Genomic DNA, 13,691 nt, shown 5'->3' with positions numbered 1-13,691 from the left:
AAATTAAAAAAATTATTCATTTGGGTACGAATAAAAGTAAAGGTTTACGTTAAGAATTGGGCTTTAACATATTCGCACGCATTTCAAAATGCTTCAATTTTTCCAGGCTGTAATTATAACACGGACTTTAAAATAAGTTTACTTTCCAGACTTTAAAACAGAAACTTTAATATTGTTTTCAATAGTATTCTAATAATATTTTAATCTAATGCAAAATATCGATTTACAGTCAAATTGCTAAAATAAGTAATATCTGTAGGTGTAAGAAACTTAAATCAATCTGCATAACTTAAAATGTTATCTTAATGCGGTGCATAACTTAAAATGTTATCTTAATTTTAATAGTTTTTACTAATGTTGGATCAGAATAGAAATAATTTGAAATATATAATTGTAAACTTTCTGTTGGCATTGGGTGTTTTGTTTACTCCTCATCGTTGCCACAAAGAAACGGCAAAATTTTCTGAATACATTTCACAAAGTTATAGATTAATCGGTTATTTTCGTTATCAAAACACCTTCATTAGTTCTGAGCTTATCTCAATTGACAAACGGCTCATCATGGACAGGCTTGTTCTGTTGATGCGCCTCTAAGCCTCTTGTTTTAGACGATCGCTATGGTCATCACACAGACTATTGTAACTAAACTTATGCATTCTAAACTGTAGACAGTCCTGTTTTTGATATTATGCTTATAATTTAGTCACCATAATCGTAAGTCTTGAGATCCTCTTCTGACTCCTTAGCAGTAACGCGACCATTTCGCTTTTTGATGTTCTGGGGTTGTCTGTAAATACTTGGAGTACTCAGTAGTTCTAAATATTTGAGTCTTGTTCTTGTGAAAAAATTTATTCATATTTTAAAATATCAGATGAAGATATGAAAAAAGTACTTTAGGAAACTAATGTGCTTACCTGATCATTGAGATGTGAATTTACGCAATATAGTTTACACCAGCCGAAATTCTTCTACCTAAGTTGATACAACCTCTGCAAATACTGCCTCCTTGTGGAGAACGTGAAACACTGTCTGGAATAAGGTGAATAACAAGCATTGTTGGGATTTTTTAAACGATGAAATGGAAAAATAATCCTGAATAAGTTAAAATTTTGTATATTTACTTTTGTACTATAATTTTTTTATTGCTTAGTGATAAGTTTTTACTTTGTTTTATTTTATTAGAGAATAAAACACTTTATTTTTTGTTATGCTAAAAGGATTTAGAAAAGAGCTTATTGTTCCTTTATTACAAAAAATCCTTTTTTACAATTTACGAAAATGTATTAATTATTTAATTGCAATTTAATTTTATTGGAAAATCTTCCGAAGAAAAGAATTTTAGCTAATTTTCATGCTATTTAAAAATTCAGTGGTCCCGCAGAGAATTAATCATTGCATTGCATTGTATGATATAATCGCAAAGTGTCATCCTTAATTAAGCAATAGGAAAACTTCTAGTAATGTTCCATGCATAATCCATAACGCCTAATGAACTCTGTGGTAGAAATCTGGACGTCAAACGGGTGACTTGTGCTGTATTAGAATTCATGCTCTTGAAAAGTAATTTGTCAAAGGAGTTAGCAGCATATTATATTTAGATACGCACAGTTAGGATTTTGGAGACATTTGAATTTCTGTATTAACATTTTTCTTCCCATGTTCTTCATGAACGCATTTGAAAGAAAAAAACGTGTGATGGTAATAATATATTTTATAACAGCCGACCCAGCTTTGGGTTTACGACAACTAATGTTCAACTCAATAGCCTTAAAATTTTGAAACCAATCCAGAAGACAAGGGAACTCCTTGATTAAGTATTGGGTGAAGTTTGCCTTCGTTATGGACTTTTTTTTTATGGAACCCGCATTTGCGTTACATGGAGAGGAAAACCTCCTACGATTAGCCTGACGGTAAGGGGACTCTAACCCATGATCTGTCTACCACTGAGGATAGTTTACATCAATGCGAGCAGGGTGCAGAATTCGTATCTACCAGCTATTGTTGGGATTCGAACCCGGTTCACTACAGTGGAAGGAGAACGCTCTATATCTTGAGCCACCACGACTCAAGACTAATATAGGGGAGAAGGACTTCTCACTTTTCCAGGGGAAATTTTGAAAAACACGCTATTGACAGAGCGGTCTTCATAGGTATTATTTTCTGATATCCCCACACCCATACATATAAAGGCAGACCTTTTATTAAACCCTCTCCTCAGCGTACATAAGCATTGCACGTAATCAGTGTTGATCATTAAAAAGTAGTTTAATTTATATTCAAAAATTTTTTTTGTAAACCAGTATATTTTGTATATCGCTTGTAATTTATTTGTTTATTGAAGTTTTAATACCAGAGATCATTCCGATTACGCGCAATTATATACTTAAGTTTCGATTTTGTTTTATTTCGTTTGTCAGAACTTTGGTTAATTACAAAGGAAGGAAGGATATTTGCTTATTCAATTATAATTGCTATTATGAAGCGTCTGTTTAAAATATAAATGCTTATTTCAGCACTTTTTTTTAATATCTAACTATATGATGTACAGTGTGCAAAATAAAAAATAGACCACCCTGAATAGTGCCTGAATAACTTTTGATCCAATGATCGGATATTCACGTTCTATGACTCTATCATAACAGTTCAAAAGGGTGACTTCAAATATGCTAATTATTAAGTGCAGACGACATTTTAACTTATAAAATCATACACAGAAACGTATTTTCTCTGAATAAACATACATTTTTATCGTTTGATTCGGATTTTCGATTCCCAAAATATAGGGGGTAGCCGCAATCTGGCGAAGATGGTCCCAATAGTTCGACCAGAAGAGCGTTTTTAAGTTTAGACCCCTTAATGTTAATTTTACTTTTTGCGTATTTCGTCATATCTCATGAAATTTTTAACCGAAATGAAAATTTTTAACACCCTATTATAAAGTTCGTTTATCCAAAGATAATTACATACAAAAAATAACTTTCAATAAATATTTATAATTTTATTTATTAAAGGTTGAAAAAATTTTGAAATGTAAGGTATACAAATTTTTGAAACATTTAAAAGAATATAATTTTACATCATAAGATACAAAATTTGAGCAAAATCGGTTGAATATTTCCTGGGAAATTAAATTTCAAAAAAGCCAGATATTTAAAATTCGATTTCTCAGGAACTATTCAACCGATGTTGTTCAAATTTTGTATTTTGCAATGTAAAGTTATGTTCTTTAAAATGATGCAAAAAATTCTATACCGCACAACTCAAAATATTTTTAACCATTATTAAAAAAAATAATAAATATTTACTAAAATTACTTTTTGCCTGGTATTTTTGAATAAACGAATTTTATAGTTGGGAGTAAAAAATTTTCAATTCGCTTAAAAAGTTCTCGAGATATAGTGAAATACGCAAAAAGTTAAATTAACATTAAGGAGTCCAAACTTTGGAGCGCTCCAGAAAAAACTATTGGGACCATATTTCCCAGAGTGTGGCTGTGCCCTATATTTTCAGGGTAAGAAATCCGAATCAGTCGGAAAAAAACTGTGTTTATTCAGAAAAGGTTTCTGTGTCTGATTTCGTCACTTAAAATATCGCCTGCACTAATTAACATATTTGAGAACACCTTATCGTACAATTAATATTGAGTCCTAGAATGTGAGCATCCAATCCATTCAGGGTGGTAACTTTTCATTGTTTCATTCAGAGAAGTTAACTGATAACAGAGCTAACAGCCAAAACGTTAATGCTTCACGTTTCTCCAAAATCTAAGGAAATAAATCTCAGTACTGAAGCCTGCTTGTTCCTTTTTCAAGCAGGGCTTGTTACGTAGCAGAACTGGGTAAACCTCTCATATGGTTTCGAAGATCACCTGAAAATGAGCAAATATTTATAATGAAAACGAAATTTTTAAAAAAAAGACACTATTCCATCAGTTTAAAATTGCTTGACATCTCTGGTATATTTTAAAGCATATTAAAAAGAAGGCCTTTGCTGTAGTGCTAACACATATGCAGCATTCTTTAACCGAAGGTTTCAATGAATTCGCATGTGTTTGAATTTCTTTTATACGACGTTCAATCCCCTCCCCAAAGCCATTACTGAAAAAGTAGCCTTTACTATTTACAGTTAACACCATAATATCAACTATTGCAATAGAATTCCAAAATCCAACCATATAACTTTACAGGAAGAGGAAAACAAATAATGGACGACAATGGTGTTTAAAAAAATAATGGCTTATGAATAAGATAAAGAGAGTTACGCAACACAGAGCCACTACAAACAGGGGCGCCGCAAAGTTATATTTTTGGGAGGGGGAAATTCTTATTTTGCTAAATTATATTTCGTATTTGACTGAATCTTTAAAAAGCAGGTAATTCATTAGTTTCAATAAAAAGTTATTTTGTTGCAAATATTTTCACAATAAGTTAATTTTTCCATCAATATATTACTGATTTAACGACTTTAATTATTTTGTCAATGAGGAGCGATTGGTCAATGGGAAAGACATTGAACAGTAGTGAAGAACAGGGGTTCCATTCATAACGGCAGCTTGAAACCAAACTAGCTTCAGATGGACAGGCACCAATTTGCCTGAGAAATAAAGGTTGCTTGTGTGCAATGCTGATCACATTGCCACATCGTCGATTCATAGCCTCCGTGAACCCCCTGGCACACAAAGGGCTATTGCTTTTATTCCAGACAATAAATAAAACCAGGGTTGGCAAGGTTTAGGACAGAATGGATTAATCCACGGTTTAAACCGTCCTGTCCAAAACCCCTTTGTCCAAAACTGTCTTAAACTGTCCAAAACACTTTTACTCAAATTATGCCACAATTTTATCTGAACAATATTTAAGAGGTAAAATAAACATAAAACTAATAACATATTGATAATTAAATCTACTACAGAATATTTGTTTTTAAAAGTATAATGTTTTATTAATATTGTTTGACTCTTCAATTTAAACAAAGGAAGATTAATCAGTAATCAAGTTCAATTGGTCCTCTCATTCAATAGTACATAACTGAAGTTTGGCCTTGCCATACAGGTTAAAATATTAGGGACTAAGTGCTTGGTTCGTCATAAACAGGTTTATTTATCTATAGTACTATTCAAGAATACTTTTATTTCATTCATGTTCAATTCTTTTAGCATAGTGGTGATACATCACCAGTGTCAGTAACTGAAACTGATGTTATGCCCTTCAAAACTGTTAATACATTTTTCAGTTATTTTGTATTTTCAATTTAAACTAATATATTTATATTTAAAAACAATTTTTTTTAAAAATAGATGTCTTTTTTATCATCCTGTGATGCAGAAATTATAAAATTTTTTTAAAAAAATATTGTGAAAAATAAAAGGTTAATTTTTGAACAAATTTAGTATTTTTTTTAAAAAAAATTATTATTTTTTAATATTGCATTATTTATCCTTATGCAAAAATATTATTTATCAGTATTAAAAGCATATTTATATTTAAAGGATTAGGTATTCACTTTTGTTGTTCAATGAATTATGGAGGTTCAAAAATTATAAACCTTTTCCTAATATATTATAATATTTTCTTTTGATAAGTTAAAGTAAATTGTATAAAAAATATTAAATATTTATTGATACATGTAATTATTATGTGTACAATGATTACACCTATAGAATTTTTACCTTTTACCAAAGTTCTAGGTTTTGGTCAGTTTTATCCAGTTTAGGACAGTTTTACCCAGTTTAAGACAGTAAAACCCAGGTGTCCTGTCCAAAACCCCAACCCTGAATAAAACAAATCATGAACCATTTAATAGATAGATATAAAAAAGAAAATTAATTTGCTGCAAAAACGGAAGAAAATGTTTCACTCTTTCATTAATCGAATACCAAATTAAGTAATTGGAAAGAAATGAAACATGTATTCTGTGAATCGTGCTTTAGAATAATAATAATTATGTTTCCGTAGTTAAAAATTTAAGAAAATAGAATTAAAAACTACTTATTATAAAAAGTTTACTGAACTTATTAAAATATTTTTAGATACTCCTACAGCAAAGGTGCCTAACATTTCCAGTTAATATACATAAAAATAAAGGATAATTCAGTAAACCGAATAAAACCAGACGACAAACAGATGAAATGAAAATAATTATTATAAAATTATTATTGATAATTCTCAGTTTGAATGAATTTTTACCTTTTTGTCTTGTAACATCAAAGGGTGTTTGTAAGAGCTTCAGTCCCATTCTTTTCTTCTAAGTTTAATTTAATACCTTAACCTTTATGTCGATATTTTTTATACTTTATTTACATTAAAGGATACACCCGCTGCTATTCTCCCTAATCGTAGAAGCTTCAAATTTTGTTTATTTTCAAATAAATTAGAAATTTTAACAAAATAAAACTAGTTGTCCATAAATTCATCTGTGTTTTTCAACAAACTAAGAGAAAATGAATTTGAACAAATAAGCGGAATGACCAACAAAATTTGCCGAACAGTAAAAATGTTTGGGATGCCAGCTCCACCTCCCACGTCCTTTAATCCCAGTGCCCCTGACAGCAAGTTGCTTTAACGTATTCAATATGAACTGAACGACATTTAGAACAATTCAATACTTATCTTTCACACAGCATCACAATTTTTTATCTGGAAAAAATTCTCTATTTTTCCTTACAAAAATATTTTTGTAGGGAGAATAGTAGATACAAAATAATTCAGTAACAGGGTCTATTCCCTGGTCTGTGGTCTATTACTCTGGTTCAAATGAATGAGCATATTAGGCATGAAACGCACCAGATTCCCAATTTCCAAAACCATATTTCATCTTCTATAAAAAAGTACAGTTGGTACAGAGCTATAATAATTTCCAGAACAAATAAAAGTTTATTAATAAAAAATATTATTTAACTGATTTGACTGAATTGTTCAGTGATCTAAATAGAAAGAAGATCTTTGCACTTTAAACTAAAACAAATCAAACAGTTTTTAACTCCTTACATATTTGCAAAGCTACTAACTAATTAAATAATTCAGAACTTCATTGGTTCTGTGTTTCACTAGACCACATTAAATAAGTTAAAACTTTCCAGCAAACTTCCCCTTCTGAAGGAATAGAAAATTATACACATTTTTATATTTTGTTGCAATCAATAAACTAATTTCTATATATTTTCTTTTAAAAAAATGTTTTTTTTAGCTACTATTAAATTATCCAAATTTGGTTTTGCATCAATTGCCCAAGCTAATTAGAATGCAACTTACATGGAACAAATTACTCATTCAGATATTCATATATATAAAAAAAAACCTCAAAACAAGTGACATAGAAAAATATAAACCAGAAAGAAAAAAAAAGAAACTGCTACAAATAAATAAATTATTGTAAAAATATTTTAATGTAAAAAATTTACAAAAAATGTCGCACTAAAACGTGCCAAAAATTGTTTCATATAAAAATGTATACATATATACAAACTTAAATACTGTAATAAAAAAATAAAGCTCTTCTATATTACAAAAAAATACAATTTTGATTTACAACTTTGTTTCATGAAGTTGTCCAGCAACACAAGCTCTATAAGGTGGTTGATAAGGTCTTAAGCGAATAGGGGCTCCCACTCGGTTGTTTGGAAAAGGCACATAAGTTTCATTGTCATCCGCAGAATCTACATCACCATCGCTCGAATTATTAGACGGCACAAAATGTTCATTACGTACTGGTTTTCGAGGTCTAGGTCTCCTATAGTACCTGAATTCTCTTGGAAGAGTATAAGAACGTGGCAGAGATATCTGACTATCAAGGTCAGAGGGTATATTATGAGATTTATATGCCATGCCCATTGCAGTATCTGGAGGCGGGCAACGGCAGGACGGAGTATCACGTACAGTATTTTGATTTCGAGAACGGGGGTATATTTTAGTTTTAGATGCAGCCGATAAATTACTATTGCTCGAGACATCGGATATTCTTGGATAGACAACATGAGGCGGAGAAGCTAAATAAGTATTTCGAGATTCCTGATAATCACAGTACATCATTGAGCAATCCAGAGTTTCTGGAACTAACAATATTTCAGGTGTTTGTGACCTTTGCTTTGATTTAGGTCGAATGCCACTAAAAATATGGGGTCCTATTAATGAATGATATAATGGCAAACGTGCAACGGGTGATTCAGGACGAACCCATGGTTGCTTTTTTGAATGGGGTATTGGTTGGTGAAGAGTATCTTGATCTCCGATTTCCATGGGATGGGGTCGTTTCAACTTTCCTTGTTTAATTTCTTCCTCTATTTCCTTTAATTCCTGCAGTTGCTGTTTCTTTTTCTCCTGTAGCTTCTGCTGAATGTTGACACGAGAACCAACACTACTCTCGTGGTCGCTACTGCAAGATTTATGTGGCAATCTTTTCCAAAAAGGATTAATAGTCTTGCTGTTGTTGTTCAAGGCTGAAACAGGAGCAGGAGGAGGCACAAAACTGGACGGTTTCTTTTTCTTTCTCTTAAAGGCAGGATTGAGACGACAATTGAAAACACCAGGTATGCCTGTTACCATTCCATTCTGGAAATGACCATTAGATGGCTGAAAAACAGTAGAATTATAAGATTTTGATAAAGGAGTATCAGGCATGGACTTCCCATCAGATGTTAAAGCATCACTATCACTAAGCGCTGGCTTGCCATTGTGATTATCACAGTTACTTGATGCACAATTAGTACAGTGAGATTCTAGATCAGTATGAGATGCCAAGCTATGTTTCAGGTGTTGAATGTGAAAAAAACGGTAATACAATATCATGAATACGATGCCCAATGAAAAACCACCCCAAGCAAATATAATCGATATCTTATGATACCACACAACTTGTCCTTTAAGAAACAGAAACACAGCCATTAACAATGAGTTTTCTAAAAACATAATCAGATAAAATGCAAACATCTTTTGGCGGGAATTAATCTCTTGTAAATTTATGTAACAAAATATATATACAAATGCAATCAACATTGAATACACAGACTTTTTCTTTTTAGAGATAGCTTCACCATGAAAAACATTTTTTGGAGATATTAACCATAAAAACATGGTTAACCAATGTAATATAATCACTAAAAACACCCAATAGTGGTAAACTGTAGCATAAACAGTTAGCACTACCACACGTGATGTCACAGTACCAAGCCTCCAAAAAAATTGAAATATAACCCCAAGCCAAGTTAGAACAAGTTTATGTATATTGCGCCTCCGAACATTTTTGCTGAATGATGCTAAGGCCCAGCATACACTAAACAGTGACAGAAAAGTTGACACTAGATTTAAATCTGTCACTTCGGATGAGGATGGTTTCAGCCATATCAGATAAAGCTGGATGAGTAGCATAGGCGCGGCTTCACAAAATGCGTGGATGAGCCTCAACATGCATAAATCCCGTACTTCATTCTTTACCACACCAAGGTTAACAGGAAGAAAAAGCTTAAAATATCTCCATAAAACTCCAAATTGCACTAAATGGATAGCTGCTATAACTGAAAATTTAAAATTCTTGCCACTCTTTCGATGGAAATACCATTTAAAGGATAATATTTGACTAATAAATAATGAAAACATAACACAGCACAAAGAAAGGCTAAACCAGGTAACCTGGTCGGAGGCATAGAGAGTATAGATTGAGACAACATCAAATACTATATCACAAAAGTAAGAAGCAAGAGAGATGATGTTAAATAGAACATCGCAGAGTGGGAGGAACTCTTGAGCCATAGCACCTAAACTGCTGAAAAGTCCGCATCTTGCATAATACAAAATCTGATTTAGTCCACAGTGAAATTCAATGTTTCAATTTGTCTCAGTAGAACATCTAATTTTACTCGCATAGAGTCATATCATTCATCTTTATATCTGCAAGAAGAAAAAACAAAAATGAGCAATACAGAAATGGTAAATAATTTAAATAAAAACATTAGAGATTTAAGGCTCTTAATCTCAAAATAAATAAAGTAGCCCCACTATTGAAATAAACTCTTTATAGCAATGAACTAAAATTTTTGATACATCATAAAACATATGCTCTAATATATATTTTGTGTTAAAGATGTCTATAGGTTGATATTTGTTTGTAATTTAAGAATAATTAAATAAAGATGTAGTATTATTTCATGTCAGGAAAGTAAACCATAATATTTGGTAAATTTGCGGCAAATAACATTTATACCAGCAGCAACATTGTCACAGAATGTTACAAGAATTCTTGCAGAAAGATTTTTCATTTAGGAAACAAAAAATTTTGGTTTTCTTTTCAGCCCAATTTTAGCAGAAACATAAGTTGCTCCACAAAAAACATTTCTGCAGGTGCAGATTTCATTCAGAACAATTGGTTTATATGCTGTACACTTTTTGAATTTTCACGTGAACAAGATTCTGGAAATTTTATAATTGTCAAAGTACGTAACGTAAGTAGTAGACACAGAGAATACAAAAGCAGGGTTGGGTTTTAGACGTCCTAAACTGGTTTTGGACAGGACACGTGGGTTTTACTGTCCTAAACTGTCTTAAAGTGTCCAAAACCTTGAGGTTTGGTAAAAGGTAAAAATTCTGTAGGTGTAACCATTGTACACNTAACGTAAGTAGTAAACACAGAGAATACAAAAGCCAATTGTTTACCATGCTTCAAATGATTAAGAAAAATATTTTAACTTTGTAATGTTCAACTTTTACATTTTCCTCACCTCATGAGTCTTTTTACTTATTTTTCATCTAAAAAGATTACTTCCAATAAACAGGGCTGGCAAGGTTTAGGACAGAATGGATTAATCCACGATTTAAGTCGTCCTGTGCAAAGCCCTTTTATTCAAATTACGTCAAATTTTTAAAAAAATATTATGAAAAATAAAAGGTTAGTTTTTGAAAAAGAAATAAAAAGGCATGTTATTGTTTTATTAAAAAATAAATTTATTACTATTTATAATATTGCATTATTTATCCATATGCAAGAACATAATTTATCAATATTAAAAGCATATTTATTCATATTTAAACCGATAAGATATTCACTTTTGTTGTTCAATGAATTGTGGAGCTTCAAAAGTTATAAATCTTTTCTTATTATATCATTCTCCTTTAATAAGTTCAAGCTAATTGTATAAAAAGTATCAAGTATTTATTAATATATGTAATTATTATGTGTGGAATAGTTACACCTATAGAATTTTTACCTTTTACCAAAGTTCAAGATTTTAGTCACTGTAAGACAGTTGCGGGCAGTTTTAATCAGTTTAGGACAGTTTAAGCCAGTAAAATCCACATGTACTGTCCAAAACTAGTTTAGGACGTCCTAAACCTCAACCCTGTCAATAAACATTTAGACCTTAAACTATACATTAAAAAAACAGCTTAGATAATTTTATTTTATACATGCAGGCCTTTTCTCAAAATACAAAGCACTTTTATTAATATAAATTTGTTAAACATACATTTATTACAAAAATAAACATCGTGCAGAAAGATATAAGTGCTATTGAGATTTGTTTCAGAAAACATGAAAAAATTCTAACCAAGATAAACATTCATATTACCAGAATGAAACAATATTATGAAACTGCGTTAATGCAATATTTAGATATAAAGAAAATATTTAAACACAAAACTAAATAGAAGTGTTAAAAAAAGACTAACTATTTTATTACATTATATTATTTTATTATAACTATAGACTGTTTTAACCAATGAGTTTTTAGCTATTAAAATTCTAGATAAAATTAATATTTTTTTCCCATATTTGTTTATAAAAATAGAAAATGTGAAAAATGTTTAATTTTCTGTTATAATATTAAATTTAATTTGTTCAAATTTGAATCATTCTTATAATACTTTTGGTTAAACATTTGCATTAATTAATCAATTTTAATTTCTTCAAATTTCTCCTGTTAATTCCGAACAAAAAGTCTCTCCTGTTTAACATAGATATTTTTGTGGAAAATCACTTTGGCATAAAAATTGCAGATTATTGAAATTAAGCAGATTTCCATTAGCAATTAAACTTAAAATTGTAAATAATGCAAGAAAACTTCATCTGTTTTCATTATGCTGCAATGATATTGAAAAAATTATACAAATAGTAAAATATTTAATTATGTAAAATATTTGAAAAAAAAGGCCTGCTTTCATATTTGAAATATGACAGGGTTTAAACCAATGTCGTTTTGCAGGTTTTAAACTGCACTGGCATAAACCCTGCCAAAGACTCTCAATCCAATTTATAATTTTGATGCAAAAGCAGTTTATTGCACAATTGTATTTTAACTCAGAATAGTTGTTCAAAACAAAAGCAAACTAGATAAGTGTGTCCATTTCTTGTTTTTATTTACTTTTTTAACAATAAATCAAAGCATTAGTTTTTAACAACAATTCTCTTTTCTATAGTGCAGTAATATTACATAGTAATTATATCAAGTTTTGAGAATGAGATTTCTGAAGTGAATTAGTTCATTTGATCAACCATATTTAATTTTATACATCAATGGTTTATAACAGATTCCTAATTCGTTTAAGAAATCTCTTTACACCTACGTTTAATATCACAAGGGTAATTTGTTGGGTAATAAGTAGGTTTACAAAAACACTAAGGTTTCTTTTTGCTATAAATGAAGATTGGCAAACTTTGATTACACATCTTAATGCACGTGGCCTAATTCTATATGTTTAAAAAATTGACTGCAAAATATTTAATATTTTCAGAAATTAAAAATTACTTTTCAAACTTATTGAAGATTTCTTAATTAACTGAATGAAACAACTTCCACAAAAATCAGGCAAACGATAACTACAAGTTTCACAATCACTTGCACTGAATAAAATGCAAAACAACAATAAAAAACATACAAATGATTGGACTTAAGTTCAAGAAAACAACTTGGCGTCATCAACATTTTGTTTACTTTTATATGCTTCAAATGTCTGACTCATACATTGATTTGAAGAAATATGTATTGAATAAATTAATACTTATTAAACTTAACTTAATAAATAATAAGTATTTAATAAATTAAAAGCTTCCACTAAGATTATGAAGACAATACAAAAAGAATCAGAAAATGCTTTTCTTTCCAGCACTAAACTATTCAGTTAAATTTACCGAAATACCTGCACTTTTTAAGCATAGTTCATCTTAAACAATAATGTACAGCTCTCAATTAAAATAACTAATATTGCAAACACATTTTTGCAAGCACTTAAGAACAATGTAATATCTGCAGATCAACAAACACAATACTCACCAAACATAGGAAGCAAGACAGATCAAATTTTGTAGCATGTAAAATATATTCTATCTTTAAAATAGAAACGTCAATGCTAAATCTTGCAGTTGTATTTTATATTAATAATCCATCAAAGAATATACAAACAAGTAAATATGAAAACAACACTGCCCGTCAACTCATACCACTCCTAGGAATTTCAGGAATTTATTGACATGTACACGGTTAACAGACAACTATATTTGCCATCAAACGTAAACATTTTTTTTATTAATTGATAAATTAATTGATACTTAAAAACAAAACAAAATTGCCTGAAAGGTTAAATATTTTGATTTTATTTTACTGAGGGTGATCCCACAGTAATTTTATCCCCACCCTTACGTCTTGTCCACTTCAAAAAAAGTCAAACAAAGCTTAAAGCGTATGTTTACAAATTATCTAGCACTTGTTG

At 30.3% G+C, this 13,691-nt stretch overlaps 1 protein-coding gene across 1 annotated transcript; it reads right to left on the bottom strand.

The window, feature by feature from the left end:
* Nucleotides 1-7,361: 7,361 nt before the first annotated feature.
* Nucleotides 7,362-13,664, bottom strand: LOC107441015 (uncharacterized). The gene is made up of 2 exons (XM_016054141.3): nt 13,256-13,664; nt 7,362-9,881 (listed from the first exon to the last, which is right to left on the bottom strand). The coding sequence occupies exon 2, from the start codon at nt 9,741-9,743 to the stop codon at nt 7,524-7,526; it is 2,220 nt and encodes a 739-aa protein (XP_015909627.1). The 5' UTR covers nt 9,744-9,881; nt 13,256-13,664; the 3' UTR covers nt 7,362-7,523.
* Between the last annotated feature and the right edge of the window lie 27 nt (nt 13,665-13,691).

The sequence above is a fragment of the Parasteatoda tepidariorum genome, chromosome 4 (assembly GCF_043381705.1).
Source record: "Parasteatoda tepidariorum isolate YZ-2023 chromosome 4, CAS_Ptep_4.0, whole genome shotgun sequence".
Taxonomy (NCBI): Eukaryota; Metazoa; Arthropoda; class Arachnida; order Araneae; family Theridiidae; genus Parasteatoda; species Parasteatoda tepidariorum.
Note: the sequence above shows the minus strand (reverse complement) of the source record. Positions and strands in the feature narration are given on the sequence as shown.